Genomic DNA, 16789 nt, shown 5'->3' on the forward strand with positions numbered 1-16789 from the left:
TTATTTTAATTTTAATTTTTTATTAATTTTTTTGTTTTCTATTACAGTTGTCCCAATTCCCTACCCCACCCCCATTGCTCTCTCCTGCTCCCCCTCACTCGCCCCCACAGTCAGTCCCCACCCTGTTGTCCATGCTCATGTCCATGGGTCACTTGTATCTGCTCCTTGACTAGACCCTTCTCTGGTCGCTGTCAGTTCGTTCCTTGTTTCCATGCCTCTGGCTCTATTTTGCTCATCTGTTTTGTTCATTAGGTTCCTCTTATAGGTGAGATCATATGGTATTTCTCTTTTGCCACCTGGCTTATTTCATTTAGCATAATGCTCTCCAGTTCCACCTTTTTTGTGAAAAGTAATTTTTTTTAATAACTGGATTTCCCTGAAATTCTCCTCTCCCTTCTTTCATATCTTATTCATTGTTTCTGGACATTCTTCACAGTTTATTGTTTTCATTTAAACTCTAGCATCAGTTTGTCTAGTTATAATCTGCAACTACATATAATTTTTCCTTTTATCTAGTATTTACAGTTATTTTTCTTTTTTTAAAGATTTTATTTATTTATCTTCAGAGGGGAAGGGAAGGAGAGAGGGAGAGAAATATCAATGTATGGTTGCCTCTCATGCATCCCCTGCTGGGAACTGGCCTGCAACCTAGGCATGTGCCCTGACTGGGAATCGAACCGCAATCCTTTGGTTCACAGGCCCACACTCAATCCACTGAGCTATACCCACCAGGACATCCAGTTATTTTTCTTGTCTAATTATTTGACTAGTAATTCCAGAACAATGCTAAAAACCAAGGCAAACACCAGAAATTTTAGTAGCAAACATTTGCCCAACACCTCCTTGTCAACCAGGAAACTGAACATTATTTCACCCCTGTTTAATCTTCTTGCCAGCCGTCCTAAACTCTTGTACACAGAGCCTTCCCAGCTCTCTGTTTCATCCTGCCGTTTGAACAGGCAGAGTCCTGCCCTTCTCACCCACGTGATCACCCAGCTTCTCCCTCTGGCCTTCACTGTCAGCCCTTAGCCACATTTTTAATCCCCTAACTTAAGGCTTCATCTGAGACTAGTTTGCCTTCTGCCTATGAGCCTACTCAGTGCTTCAGATTGGATAGATGAGTAGCAGGTCTTAGCATTTTTTCCTTTTAATCATAATAGAATACAAGAGAAAGGGGACAAAACCATGTGTTTCACATCCAAGAAATTGAATTGAAATCTTGGAAATACTATTTATGTATCCTGCATGAGAATGACAATTCCTAAAACTGAAGGTCTATGACTCATCATTACTGAAAAATTCTCAGCTATTTTCTTTTCAAATATTGCCTCTTCCTTTATTTTCTCTAATTTCTCCTCCTAGAGTGCCTGTTAGGTGTAAATTGGAGCTTTTATCTTTCCTCTAGATGTCTTATCTCTTTCATACTAACTCTCTATCTCTCTTTGCTAATTCTGTGTAACTTCCTCTGACCTAGCTTCTGGTTCACCAGTTCTCTCCCCTGCCCTGTCAAACTTGCCATTTAACTTCTGACCATTTAGTTTTCAATATCAATGGTTGTGTTTTTCATAGGTGAAATAATTTGTTTTAATTCAAACCAGTCTTGTATCTTTAATAATGTCTTCTTGTCTTTCCAGATGTCTAGTTCCTTCTATGTTTGTAATTATTTTAAACACTTTTATTTTAAGGTACCCATTTGGTAAGTATATTACTTGAAGTTCTTCATGGCTAAGCACTGCTGTTTTGGGTTTACGGGCCTTGCTCATGGTTGAGGAAGGAATGAGTTGTCATTTTAAATCATGAGTCCATACTTGGTAGGGTGTTTTCTATAAGAATTCTGTAAGGCCTGCGTGGAGATGTTCACTCTAAAAAGATTTTGCTTTGCCTCTGACAAGTAATCCAGATGTATCCTCGACCACAAATCGCTTCGTGCTTAAGCCTTTAATCAATTTCTTAGCTTAGACATTCCCAGAAAAGAAAAGGAAAAAAGGTAGTGTAAACTCAAACCTCAAACCTGTGTAAAAACAGACTTAGGGTTATAAATTCTCAGGGGAGACTAAGACATACTGGACCCAGGCTTTGCATGTTTGCGGGTAGGGGGCAGCTCTCCATCCCAGCACACTACCTCTAACAGATCCAAGCCTTTCTCTCCTAATGGCATGTAGCCGCTAACACAAAGCACCTTGGAACTAATACTGTCGGAACCAAACCACACTCAGTGTCAGCTTGTAAGTTCCCTCTGTCACTGCCGTGTGGTTGCCATCTGAGTCGTGGGGGAGAAGGGTAGTCTTGGGGTACTTCCCTTAGGTTCTTGAGCAGTTGACAGCACATGTAAATATATGTTCATTGTATTTTAATCCAACATTACCTAAGAGTTTCATAGTGGGAGAATTTTTCCGTTATATAGTCACTATCATATAGTCAGATTGCCCAAAATGGAGATTTTCCATTTATACAATCAGTGCCAAACAAAACATTCCTTACAGAATATTTGTTAAATAATTTTTAACTATCTTAACATCAACTTCAAAAGATCAGAATGTACTTCTGATTTCCTAATGTCTCCTAATAAGCCAATATGGATTTATAATATGTGAGCCTTTCTAACCATGTTGAAGCTGTTAATTTTCAAATTCCACCCCTCTGTCTTTGAACCTTAATAGTGACCCCTATTTTGAACACTATTTTACTCAACCTTGCTGCCTCTTATGTACTATATTCGACCAACCAGTAACCATTTGAGTAATGTGTACCGGGCATATTTCTGGGTAGCACAAAACAATTTTGGAGCTTAAATCTTGGTAGGAGATGAACATATGAATGTATTAAGTGATGATGAGAGACCTATACAAAAGCAAAGCTGGACAACGGGTCAAGAAGTAACAATATGGTTGGGGCCATGAAGGGGAGGAATCAGTATTGTATATAAACTGACAGGTAAAGTCCTTTTGGGCAAGGTGACATCTGAATAGCTTTAAAAGATGGGGGAGAGAGCCATGCAAATAGATGGAAGACCAGCTTTCCAAACAGAAAGCACAGCGAATACTCCTGAAGCAGCGGCACACTTCACAGCCCCCAAGCCAGTGCACACGCAGGGGAGTGAGTGATGGGGGCACAGGTGCTCCACAAATGTTTGATAATAACGTTTTCGGATTGCTTTGCCACAATATGTTGTCTTGGCCGGCCCCTCATCCAGCACCTAATGGATTTGTGTCCCTGAAGTTGGTTTTCTTCAGCATTATGACCTCCGGTTTGAAAGAGTGTGATGGGAAAGGAAGTTATGTTCACATACAAACTGGAGAGACTAGATCATTATTTTATTATAAGCTCAGTTGGCACACTGTTCACAGAAGATATACTTCACTGTTACACAGGCTTATAAATAGAAAAATACATTGACTCACAAAAATATGGCACTTCAATAACAAATTTAAACAAAGGTTTTCCAAAGAGAATACAGGTTAGTTATTTCAATAATAAAGATGGTTCGTGTATTTGCACTGTGTCATGTATACACACATAACTGTACATTATATTTAAGGCAAATGGAATTTGTAGCGAGCTGCTCCTTTGGTTGTTGAAAAACAGAAACACAGAAAATTGACTTCTTTTTAACTGCACAAACAGAGCACAGTAAATGTCCCCTGATATGAAAATGTGACTAACTCCACTGACGTCTATGGCAGCTTTGGAAGGCACTGCTTGTCATTATGACTCCGCCCCGGACGTGTCTGAGTGCTTTGTCACTGGAACACACAACTCAAGGACATGACGGCTTCTTTAGGATTTAAAAGAAGTTCTCATTTTAAGGACAGAAATACATAACATCTTAGCAACCACAGCTAAGTTTTTAAGGGAACTGAGGGAGGGCAGTGGCAAAAAACTGGACCAGATACTCAGTAAAAGATTGTTTGAAAATAATCGTGTAAGAGCGGATTGCTTTCCATCATGGTTGTGTTTTTCTGACTGTACTTCTGCCAAACGTTTGCCTCCACAAAATACATTTACTTTTATTCTTTATTTATATGATAATGTATCTCTTTCTAAATAGCTATTAAGTATTTTGGATATTTTAACCTACTTAAACAACTTTAATAAATAAGAATTTCGCCATTGACCTTTATAAACTGCCATGAAGCATATTCTAAAACCACCTTTAATTTGGTATGAAGACATGTTGGCCACGTAGGAGAATACATGAGCTTGGCGAGACCCAGCAAGTACAGGTGCCCGTGATCTCCATGAAAAATACAGCCTATAGAACATTTAGTTTTTCCTATATTGCGCTAGAGTATAAATGTAACTGCTTCAATAAAACATCTACCACTAAATGGCAAATAAACATTGACATAATTGAAAACTAATTCCATCAATTCCACCAATGTGAAAATGAAACAAGTTGCAGATAACACAGCTCGACGGTGAGTGCAGAAGATCAGCCGTTCACTTGCTAATTGAAGGCGAGGTCTGTGGACGCCAGGCCAACGGTGTAAATGTGAAGAAAAAGAAGCTATAGATTCACTTACTACAGGTAACTTCAGCATGAGCACCAGCTGTGTTCAGATGTGGCCAGCATGCAGGTCAAGTGTGAATGCGCAGATCACAGTGAACTAAAGCCTTGAAAATCGAGTTCCCTGAGCCCCGGAGCAAGGGGAACACAGCAGGGAGCCGGAGGCCCGCCTTTCAGTTGCTTATGTTACATTAAGCCACCCCTGCCCAATCCCTTTCCCACCGACAAGAACCACAGAGAGTCTATAATGGTCAATCCAGTTTGACTGAGGTCTATAGATATGGCCATAATTTGTCCAGTGCTCATTTTAAAGAGAATGCTTACATAAATTAATATTCGAGGACACTGAACCGATGTTTGTGTATATTTTTGTTTAATATTCCAGCAGTTGAGGTGGCATTTTGGAAGGTTACTTACAGTACAAGTAAGATAATTTCATTTGGATTAGTTTGTTTTATATTTGCATCTAAGATCTTGAATGTGAGACACCCGGCCGATCGATGTTAAGGCAGGTGACAATAACTTCATTCTTCACAATAAACACACTCCACAGTGGCAACAAAATCCTGAATCCTTGACGATCTACTGCCACAGGCTAAGGCTCTATAAGGCACTTTTGGCTAGGTGCAATATTTCTCCTAACTCTCAGGCTATATCTTCAAGAAATATTTACAAAGCTGTGGTAAACTGATTTTAAAACCGGATGCTTTACTGACTGGTCTAATTGGAATGGTGAGAAGGAGTTTGTACACAATGCCCATTCATCTCTCTCTGGGCAGTGCCCAGAGAGAAGACTGCAGGCACCTGCCACCTCAGTCACTGCGTAGCTCACTGGACCCCTCAACAGCCGCAGGCCCCCTTCTGCTTTCCTTCGTTCAGCTGCTCCGTGGACGCGTGGCCGTTAGACCGCACCACTCCTTCCGGGATCCAGGACTTGTCCACACAGCGTTCCATCCGCTTCATGATCAGGTCCAGCAGCGTCTCGATTGCTTGGCTTATGTTTGTCCCCGTGGCAGCGCTAGTTTCAAAGTAGGGGATGCTGGAAGGCAGAGACAACTCATATGACGACTAGTAGAAGGAAAGAACAGTGAGCTTTGCCCTGGATAGTTCTGCTTATAAAACAGAGTACAAATACAAGCCCACAAGGCAACAAAAGCATGTTACTAGAGCACGTCACATTAAAAAAATTAAAAAGAAGCCCTGGCTGGTGTAGCTCAGTGGATTGAGCGCGGGCCTGCGAACCACATGATCGTGGTTCGATTCCCAGTCAGGGCACATGCCTGGGTTGCAGGCCAGTCCCCAGCAGGGGACTCATGGAGAGGCAACCACACATTGATATTTCTCTCCCTCTTTCCCTTCCCTTCTAAAGATAAATAAATAAAATCTTTAAAAAATAAATTAATTAAAAAAATTAAAAAGACAATAAAATCATTGACACTGAATTCCTAATAGAGGTGTAAAATTTCTGAAAGATTTTATTCCCATTTTGCGGATGATTAAACTGTGGCCCAAGAAGACAAAGTAGCTCGCCCAAATGTCATAATGCCAGAAAGGAACAGAGCTAGTCGTGGAATCCACAGCTATTTGACTCTCATGTGACCAACTCAGCCACAGGCTCGACAGCTTCCAAACGTACATACATCACATGGGGAATTCCAAAACAGGTCGATCTCTTTTACTTGCTACACATGGGGAGATGAAAAAAAAAACTAAAAATGCTGGCATCAGAGAGAAATCTGAGGTCACTGGCTGTGTTTGCCAAATGCTTCTCTGCTTGTCATCTCCAGGTGGTGGTATTCCCTGGCCATCCACTGGAAGACATTCTGGATTCTGCTGCTCAGAGTTCTTAAGTCTGTTTTGTTATCCAAAGACCTGTGGTATGCGTGCAATTTTTTAAGTAACTCACAAAGCTTTATTTCAAAACCGTAAGGCTGCTTTTCACATAATCTCATGGTGGCCACGCTTTATACATTTGAACTAGTTTTTACAACAGGATTAATTAATGCACTGAATTAGTCTTTACAACAGGATTAATCAACTGCCAGATTCTTCCACCTTTTAAAAATAAAACCATGAACATGGTAATAAAGTTGTATTTCCTCAAACTGTTGATTTCCTTTCTACCACTTAAGGAATCTGACCAAAATGCTCTCAGATGTAAAAACTCCAAAAGAAACATTTTTTAACACTTCAAGGAGCTCTGCAATTGAATTCAGTGAAGCATTTCTTACATTTATAGGGATTTAAAAATCCCCCACTAATACTTTTCCTAAAGAATGTCTTTGTTCCCCTGTGTTGTCCTAGCGTGTAAACACTACATCAATGACTCAAGTTACAATTTCACAATAACACAAGTTACTCTTGTGTTATTTTCTGGCTAGAAGCAGCTTCCGCATGAGAGCTTTTTACAGATTTCTAAAGCCATCTTTGTGCTTTTACAGATGTTTTCAGGGCTGTTCTGCTTCTTCCGTCACTAAGAAGCAGGTTAGGGTATCCATGTGTTGGGATGGAGGGTTACTTCTCCATTGCGATTCCTCAAGATGCCCGCTGTCTTATCTGCACACTTCCTACAGGAAGTGGCAACTTGACTTCTGCACTTCTCTCCTGCTTTGGCATGGCTTCTAAAAACTGGTTAAGGAACTGACTTCATTTCAGCATTTATCTACACATCTGTTTTGCAAGAGAGGGTTGCTCCAATGATTCTACCATGTCTGTATTGACAGCCCTTCATATGCTGACTCCAAAATATCTTAATCTTAATCAGAGAAGGGTGTCTGCCAGGCAAACTACATGGTCTTCGTGGTTTTGCAACCTCCTGCCTGTCTACCACTTTGGTTACTGTCAGTATTTTTTCCTCCCTCATTATCAGTTGCCTTTTCCACAAAATGAAGATAATGCATCTTTTCTCCCCACCCTTCCTGGTCTCAGGCAATATTTGATTAGTGAGTGTTAAGAGGGCATCTTTTATGGGGACTCAGTAAACAATTATTTATCAAGAGCCTATGATGTTATTGAGCTAAGTCGCAGGGAGAGTTTGTGATGTTGCCATTGTTGCCAAAATTGAATTTTGGATAGAGAATTCTCAAGGCTCACATACTTACATTTTCTTCATTATGCTCTTCCTCAGTTATAGCCATGAAGAATCACTTAATGTCTACAGAACATTTCTTAGACTTAAGGGGAAGGCTTGATCACTCCATCGCCATTTAGAAAGCTGTTTCATGGCAAAGCAACTGGAAAATGAATCCCTCCCCCCAAAGAACAATGGGCTAAAATTGAAAATACAAAGTAAAAGTAGTCAAATAGTAAACTTCCCTATAAATACTAATATAATAATATGCATCTAATGTTTAAAATGTCCACAAACTCAGTTATAACTATCTCTCCAACTCTAAAGTCCTCAAACTCACTGAAGGCCTCAACCGAATGGCCATTAAGCCATTCTTTCCATAGTTTCTACTTTCCATAGTTTCTTCCCATTTGGTTCCTGAAAATTACCCCAAAGTCAGTTTCAAGATAAAAGTGAGGAAACATAGTTGAAAGTACTTTTAAAGACTATGAAACTTGTGGGTGGAAATCACAGGCCACTTGGACAATGGTCAAGAGCCATAACCTCCAGAGCCAGGCTTCCTGAATGCAAACCTAGCACTTGTTACCCACGGGGGAGCACTGGTGAGCTATTAACCTCTGGGCCTCAGCTGCTTCATCTGGAAAATAGATAACAGCAGGGTCTTCTTGTAAGGGTTAAGTGAGTTGACATTTAAAGCACTTAGATTGAAATCTGACATGTAGGAAATGTGTCATTTTTGACAAATGTGTCATCGATAAGTATGTCTTACTTCCAACACAGAAATGGGTTTGGTACAAAAGTTTGCTTGCGATTTTGTTGTTTAAAACTCAGAACACACAGAAGCAGTGTCACTGAATCATGGAAAGTCATAGCTCCAAGAGACCTTGGCAACATTATAAACATTAAATTCCCAGACTAGCCCACTAGTGTTGATTCAATCCACATTGTGGCTGGCCTACAGCACTGCCCTGACACCTGGGACATGCCTCTGCGTCAGGAAGGGCTCACGCAGGCTGACCTACCCCAGGCAGAGTGCCTCACACCCCAAAGCACTTGCCTCTCTTCACTCCTCACTGAGCCCCTCACCTCCCCCAAGTGATCATCACCAAATACTGACAGAAAATGGGTCTTACTTTACTGATTAATACTCAAGTACAAATGACTGATGCCTCTAGCAGAGCTATGAGCTATTGTCCCCCATTTTCTAACTTAAGCAAATATTTAATTGGTGGTATTTCAGGGTGTATGAATTAGATGTATATTTTAAGTCCTCCATATTAAAAGATGTACAATAGTAACAAGATGTAGTTTACATTTATAATTCTAAATTCAGGTGAAAAACTTACATCCTTCACTTAAAAGTGTATTTTCCTGCCATTTGTGAACTTCCAGATCATGAGACCAGGAGTCAGGTTAACAACTTTAAAATCTTGAGACTGATCAGAGTCTCCTGAGCAATCAGGGCAGTGCAGGTTTGTTTCTATGGGAATAAAATACTAGAGCTCATTCCTCTCCACTCTCAGCTCTTTGCCCTGCCAGACAAAAAGCAAACTAGGTGTGATCACAGAGCAGACCCTGGAATAAGACTTTCCTTCCATAACAAAATGATGCTCGAGAGACAGAAATGTGCCTTGTGTTCACATTTCAAAATTAGACTGTTCAGCTAGTCTTAAGGCCATAGAAAGTCTAGTGGATGGAGTTAGTAATACTTTCACGTTCATATCTTCAGGGCCTTCACTTTTAGAAGGCATTTGGGGAACTTCATCTGAATACTTCTCTGTACCTGTGTGACGAGGAGTAACCGTGGTTCACGGGGTCGTGTTAAGGAGGAAATGAAATAATGCATGTAAAGGGCTTAGCCACAAGCCTAGCATCCAGCAACTGTTCAATAAAAGTTTAACTAATGAGGTTTTTCTCTAAAAGTAATATTCTGCTTTTCCTACAATATACTAGGCAAAAGTTTAGTAATCTTAGTTTAAATTCAAGAGGATCAATTGTAATTTTTTAACCATAGAAAGAGTGGTATTGCTCCTTCTCTCCACATGGTGGTGCTAAAGCAGCATTACCAGGGAGCATGTCTGCAAATCTTTGAAAAAAGTCCTGAGCCACTACTGGTGCTATCAAGCTGTAAACGACCACAAATGGCCCCTGGGAACACTTGCAGAACATCAATCTCGTGTGCTTTTAAAAATAGATTAATCACAAATTTAAAAATAAAGTAAAATGAAGAAAATGACAAACAGCTTCAAATCAATGAGGGGGCATCATCATTTGCAGTTTTCCATTAAGATAGCTATCAACCCAGCTCACACTGTAGATCGGGATTCACATCCAGCTCGTCGCTTTTCTATTATTTATTTCTAAAAAAAAAAAATAGAAGATCCAAGGTCCCACTCAGGATTTGTTAGGAATAACATCAATTGCATTTAAGAATTCTCCCAAATGGTTCTAGATATTTGGCTCACGTGGATCAGAAGTTATGGGAAAATTTTTCACTAAAGTAGGAACTGAGTTTCACTACTTTCCAGAATCTGCTGGATGCTTAGTGAACACGATATTACAGTAAAGCAACGGTTTTCAACCTTTTTCATCTCATGGTGCACATAAAGTAATTGCTAAAATTCTGTGGCACACAGAAAACACATTTTTTGCCCATCTGACAAAAATAGGGATCATTTTCATTTATTCACAAGAGAACAATAATAATAGTAATTACCTACCCTTTTACTAATAGTGATATTAATTATTAATAGTAAATAGTAATAGTAATAGAAATGTAATTTCAAAATAACTTTTTAAAAAATCACGTGCCTATACTTATACATAAAGATTTCTGGTACCAAGAATTAACTAATCAGACGCAATATCATGCGACATGACCAATAAGATTCAACTCTATTATATGACCTATATATTATGGTTCAAGACAGGGCATTCACACCAGAAGGCTACTGTTATGTTGGCTGTGGTCATCTTGTTAACTTGACAATCTAAGGTCAATCTAACTTGACAAAAGAGGTCAGTGCCCCTGACCAAACAGTCTCATGGCACACCAGTGCACAAGGCGCAGTGGTTGAAAACCACGCAGTAAAGGGCTAGTGTAAGGATGGTTTCAACCTGGGAGATTGTGCCAAATGAAATCTACATCCTGTGCTGACTCGTGTGGGGCTCTGATTTCATCCAGTTTGCGAAGCCGACTACTAGAACTCCAGCCATTCATACCTCATTTCATCCAGCTCAAACTAGATGAATGCTGAGTGAGCATTCTGCTGAACTAAGCCACTTGAAACTCCAGAAATGGCCTGCACTCATATTATGAATGCTGTAAGTAAATGTTTTTAAACTCATCCTTCTTCATTCCCGAATCTCTTGAGCACCTTCCTCATTAATAGCCAACAGCCTTCCATGGGAAAACAAGTTGCGTTAAATGTGCTGCCCCTTAAAAAGTAAACCCTAAATGGTCTCATCACAAGGGGAAATAATTGTGGCTATATGTGGCGATGGATGTTAACTAACCTTATTTTTTGGTAATCATTTTGTAGTATATACACATACCAAATTATTATATCGTACACCTGAAAATAATTCAACACTATATGTCAATTATATCTCAATTTTTTTTAATTTGCTGTTAATTTGCTGAAATCATCATGCTTTCATCCCATTCACAATTTTCTCTATTTTCTGCAACTCTGAATCAAAACCAAAAGGCTTATCGTGACTACCAGCTATCTCCATTAGGTAAAGCAGAGCGAAGGAGGGAATTTAAGTGAAACCATTTTAAAGATGTTTTAAATTTATTTTTAGACAGAGGGGATGGGAAGGAGAAAGAGAGAGAAAAAAACATCAATGTGTGGTTGCCTCTCATGCACCCCCTACTGAAGGCCTGGCCCACAACCCAGGCACGTGCTCTGACTGGGAATCAAACCACTGACTCTTTAGTTTGCAGGCCAGTGCTAAATCCACTGAGCTATACCAGCCAGGGATAGGTGCAGCCATTTTTACTCACAAAGTCCTTGCGTGCCCACTGTGGCTGGCACTCCTTCAGTACCAGTCCCAGCACCCTTCTAAGTCTATATCACAGCTGGTACAATTAACTGTGTAAGTGGAAAACATTCCTTTTTCTCTTTAGCATGAATCTTCCAGTGAGAAATAACTGAACATGTTACCCTCACTCACGCATGGCACAAGTAGACAACGGCTTCATATTCTGTGTGAAAGTGATCTATCCAGCTATTCTGTGCAGGAAACTACCTGCCAGCATGCACACGTGATAGTAACTTGGCACCTACATGGATGGGTCTCAAAGTGCGGTCCTCATTCACCAGCAGCAACATCTGGAAATCAATTAGAAATGTAAACTCCGGGACTCCGACACAGACCTACTGCATCAGAGACTGTGGGGCCCAGTGGTCAGGTGTCCTGAAGCTCACTGAAGCCTGAGGTCCAACAGCACCACCTACAAAAGGACTGTCAGCAACACTGTGTTCTGCTGTCTTCAAACACATTTGTCACTGGCTTTGAAGCTATTCTCACAAGTGTTTCAGCAATAGCGTGAATTGTAATAGTGTTTTGACTGGCGGGACCACAGATTTGAACGAACCTGTTTTGTTCTCTTCTGTGACTTCACTGACAATATGAATCGATATGCAACACTGGAAAATATGATTTTGTATATCTTCTAGAAAAATTTGATTGTTTTACTAATAAATCACTTTGCTGTGTTAGAAAGTGATATCAGAACATCATGTTAACCAAGTCTTACAGCAAAAAAAGATTTTACAGGGAATGAGAGGTAGATGGATTTTCAGTCTACCCAAAATAAATTTTCCAGATGAAGGCTGCTGGAGGAAGTTCTCACTCACTGATTTGCCTGTCCCAGCACAGGCAGATTTGTGTTCCATGTCTGCACCGTAACATGTTCTTTATTAGCTGTGCAAAGCTTTTCTGAGACATAGTCTGTCATTTTCTGAATGTACATATATTTCAGAAAATCACTTGTGAACCAATAATCCATTTATCTGAATTGAGGATAGAAGGTAGCAAAATACTAACCAAAGTGCAAATGTATCAGACAATATAGCAACGACATGAAGATATGCCATAAACCACATTTTCAGGACATAAATCAAGTCAACAACATAGCCCTTTAGTGCATGTGGGGCTATGAAAATATTATCATTAAGAATGAAAAAGATTTCTGTAGAAATGATCATTAAATTTCCATGTCAAACTTGCTATAAGCAATGAACCAATTGCTCCATCATGTTTTCCTCTGAGACTGGCAAACAGCATATAGAACTATGTTTTATACTTCCTTATTCTTTTTTTCACGTGTTTTTAAAATATATTTTATTGATTATGCCATTACAGTTGTTCTATTTCCCCCCTTTATTCCCCTCCACCCTGTACACCCCCTCCCCCATCATTCCCCCCCGTTTAGTTTATGACCATGTGTCTCAAGTTCTTTAGATTCTATATTTCCCCTACTATTCTTGCCCTCCCCCCTATCCATTTTCTACCCACCGTCTACGCTACTTATTCTCTGTACCTTCTCCCCGCCTTCTCCTCCTCCCACTCCCCTGTTGCTAATCCTCCGTGTGATCTTCATTTCTATAGTTCCACTCCTGATCTAGCTGTCCTCTTAGTTTGCTTTTGTTTTAGGTGTGGTTGTTAATAACTGTGAGTTTGCTGTCCTTTCACTGTTCATATTTCTTATCTTCTTTTTCTTAGGTAAGTCCCTTTAACATCTCATATAATAAGGGCTTGGTGATGATGAACTCCTTGAATTTGATCTTATCTGAGAAGCACTTTATCTGCCCTTCCATTCTAAATGAAAGCTTTGCTGGATAGAGCAGTCTTGGTTGTAGGTCTTTGGATTTCATGACTTGGAATACTTCTTTTCAGCCCCTTCTTGCCTGTAAGGTCTCTTTTGAGAAATCCGCTGACAGTCTGATGGGAACTCCTTTGTAGGTGACGGTCCCCTTATCTCTTGATGCTTCTAGGATTCTCTCCTTCATTTTAATCTTGGGTAATTAATTATGATGTGCCTTGGTGTGTTCCTTCTTGGGTCCAAGTTCTTTGGGACTCTCTGAGCTTCCTGGATTTCCTGGAAGTCTATTTCCTTTATCAGATTGGAGAAGTTCTCCTTTATTATTTGTTCAAATAAGTTTTCCACTCATGGCTGTTCCTTTTCCCCTTCTGGTACCCCTATAATTCAGATGTTGGAATGTTTCAAGAAGTCCTGGAGGTTACTAAGCCTCTCCTCATTTTTCTGAATTCTTGTTTCTTCATATTTTTCTGTTTAGTCATTTTTTTCTTCCTCTGGTCCACTCCCTTGATTTGAGTCCCAGTGTCCTTCCCATACTATTGGTTTCCTGTGCATTTCCCTTCATTTCAATTAGTTTAGCCTTCATTTGTTCCTCTAATTTGTGACTAAAATCAATTAGTTCTGTGAGCATCCTGATCACCAGTATTTTGAACTGTGCATCTGAGAGGTTGGCTATTTCTTGGTCGCTTAGAGTTATTGGCTCTGGGGCTTTGAGTTCTTGAGCCATATTTTGGTCTGTTCGCACCTGTTATGTATGAGGAGCAGAGCCCTAGGTGTTCACCAGGGTGGGGCAACTCGATCGCTGGGTTGTGATGCTGTATGTGGGGGCGGGGTCAGAGAGGGGCAATGGTGGTGCCCCCTGCTGCTTCCTGCCACTGGGGCCTGCATGGTCTGTCTCACTGCTCACTCCTTCGCTCATTTATCTGCACACAAATGTGTGACCATGGTCAGCCTGCCGGCCTTGCACCCTCACTGGGTCGGCCCGTTGCTACCCCACACCTGGGATCCGTGCCACGGCTGCCTGGGCGCCTGGGTCGGGGGATCTTTCCTGCTTGACCCTGCTCTGCTGCTGGCTCTGCCCCTCTTACTGGTCTGGCTGAATGGTTCATTGTTGTCAGACTTCCATATAGTTCAATTTTCTGTGTTTCGGCTGCATTTTTGTTTACTAAAACTTCGTTGTCTTTAAACTTGGTTGTGCGAGGAGGCACAGTGTTTCCACCTATGCCTCCATCTTGGCAGAAGTCTATACTTCCTTATTCTTAAGAGGATTTTGTTTCCATCCCTTTCCATTCTTCAATCACTTAATCTACTAATTCTATCTCTCCTCATTTTAATTCAATCCCGAAACTTCAGTTTGAGCCTCTAACATATCCCCAAACCTGGGATCTGAGCACAGGAGAAACAATCGTGTATCCACAGATCCCCCACAGGGTCAGAAGGCAAATGCAGGCTCTTCCTGGGCAGGAAGTGGAAATCTGAGCACCAGGACAACAAGCAAAGGGTTGAAGAAGCCCAGAGGAGGAGGAGGTCAATCCTGACTGTGCCCCAATACTTGAGAATGTGCTTGTTTGATCTAGCTAACTCTACTGGCTGCCCTATTTTCTGCTTTTTGACCTTTACTAACTTCTTAAAAGCACGGTCCAGGTTCATGGTTTCCATTGCTTCATCACTTACTTCCTCCTCACCCGCTTGCGACACAGCTCCCAGCTTCGGCACTTCCAGCATCCTCCTCGGTATTTGATCACTGCCACTACATTGCTGGCGTGCCTCTCACCAGTGGCTGCGGGAGCCTCTCTGAATCGCCTCAACCACAGAGGTTCTCAACCACAGTGTCAGAAAATCATGTCAAGAGCTTTAAGAGACACCAGTGCCCAGACCCCCATCTATAGTGGTTTGAAATATGTCAACTTGGCTAGGTTGAACAACATTTCCCAGAATTCCTTTCCAGTAAGGTGAACCACAGAGATCTGGGGGACAGAAATGAAGCAGAAGCCATTCTGTGGCTCTCACACACTGTCATTTATATGCTAGTTCATCTCGTTGGCACAAGCCAGCAGCCACACCTGCGCCTGCTCCACCTTCTCTAGGTCCTCCTTCAGCTTCTCCAGCTCCTGGGCCAGGTGTCTTTGTTTAGCTCTGTAAGAAGTGTCCTGGCTGCTGCAGGACACCCACACCATCCAGGTTAGAGGTAGCCATGACCGACACAGGGTTTGGTCTGTCAGCATAGGTCCCAGCTGCTTCTTGCTCTCTCCCTCTTTAAGTCTATCTTCCCTTCCTGACTACCTGTCTTGTGGACTTCAACTTTCAGCATTAGACTCAGTGTCTTACAGAGACTGCCTACGCAGCTTCCACAACTGCATGACATCAAACCCCTTTATATGCAAGTATATATTCAACTGAACTGTGCCTGATAAACCACACCAGACCAATTATGTCAGAAGCCCAGAGGTGAGGCCCAAACATGAGTATTTGGTCAAAGCTCCCCAGGTGCTTCTAACATGGTTCAACACCACCTACCCTTGAGTGAAAACCTCCACATCTGATTGCAAATCCCTGCCAGGGTAAGCCAGCATCATTGATGGGAATGACCCTCTTGCTCCTTGAGCTAGACTTGAGAAAGATTTAAAATCCTGTTCTGCCTCACCCTATTTTCTCTGATTGAGTCCTTTTCCTTTCCCGCAAATTTAGCCCCTGCCCACTTCACGGATCACTGCAGTCTCCATTCCTGTCTTTCCTCCTTCCATTTCATTCCAACCACAACCCCCAGGCTGATCCAAACAAAGTACTCATAGCATCCCTCTGTGTCCAAAGGCTTCAGCAATTCCCTGCTTGCTGAACCTGCATCAGCCCCAGAAAGAGCAGAGCAGAGGTTGCACAATGACCAGGGAAAGGGCCTCCACTGGACTCCTTGGATTCTGTCTAACAACCAGGGCCACTAGTCAGGTAACAGCCCCTACATTCCATACCACTCCTCAACCCCACTTGCTGCCTCCCACTTATATGAAGGGCAATTAATACATACACACTTGAGTTCGCATTGTAGCAAAGGTAGAAAGATAGTAAAGTACAAATTCCTAAATTCCCTTGTGGAGGTGCCCTTTGTAGAGAGAAAAGTGGCTGACCCCTCCTTTCATGTCCAATTAATGCTGCTGCTACTATGATCCTCTTCCCAGAGTTCAAGGACATAGACAGTATTTAGTTGATTCTCCACCACAAAAACACAGTCTAAACCGAAGGGGATCTTCACAGCATAGAAATTTCAAAGCCGATGAGGCCCTCTTGTGTGCTGGGGCTCTCAACAGCAGCATGTCCACTGGCTTTGAACTTTCCTTGCGAAACCTAAAGGATTTCCTTATCCCAGGGGTCTCCTACTTGTATCTTA

At 41.4% G+C, this 16789-nt stretch overlaps 1 protein-coding gene across 2 annotated transcripts in view; it reads right to left on the reverse strand.

The window, feature by feature from the left end:
* Positions 1 to 3293: 3293 nt before the first annotated feature.
* The window catches only part of RAB27A (RAB27A, member RAS oncogene family), a 69950-nt gene continuing 56454 nt past the window's right edge, over positions 3294 to 16789 (reverse strand). For both annotated transcript variants that reach the window (XM_037053935.1, XM_037053934.1), the window contains one exon: positions 3294 to 5546. In XM_037053935.1, coding sequence (XP_036909830.1) covers positions 5348 to 5546 — 199 coding nt within the window. In that variant the 3' untranslated portion in view covers positions 3294 to 5347. The remainder of the gene's footprint in view (positions 5547 to 16789) is intronic.

Source organism: Sturnira hondurensis, unplaced genomic scaffold (assembly GCF_014824575.4).
Source record: "Sturnira hondurensis isolate 20B ecotype Veracruz unplaced genomic scaffold, ASM1482457v3 Scaffold0008196, whole genome shotgun sequence".
NCBI lineage: Eukaryota > Metazoa > Chordata > Mammalia > Chiroptera > Phyllostomidae > Sturnira > Sturnira hondurensis.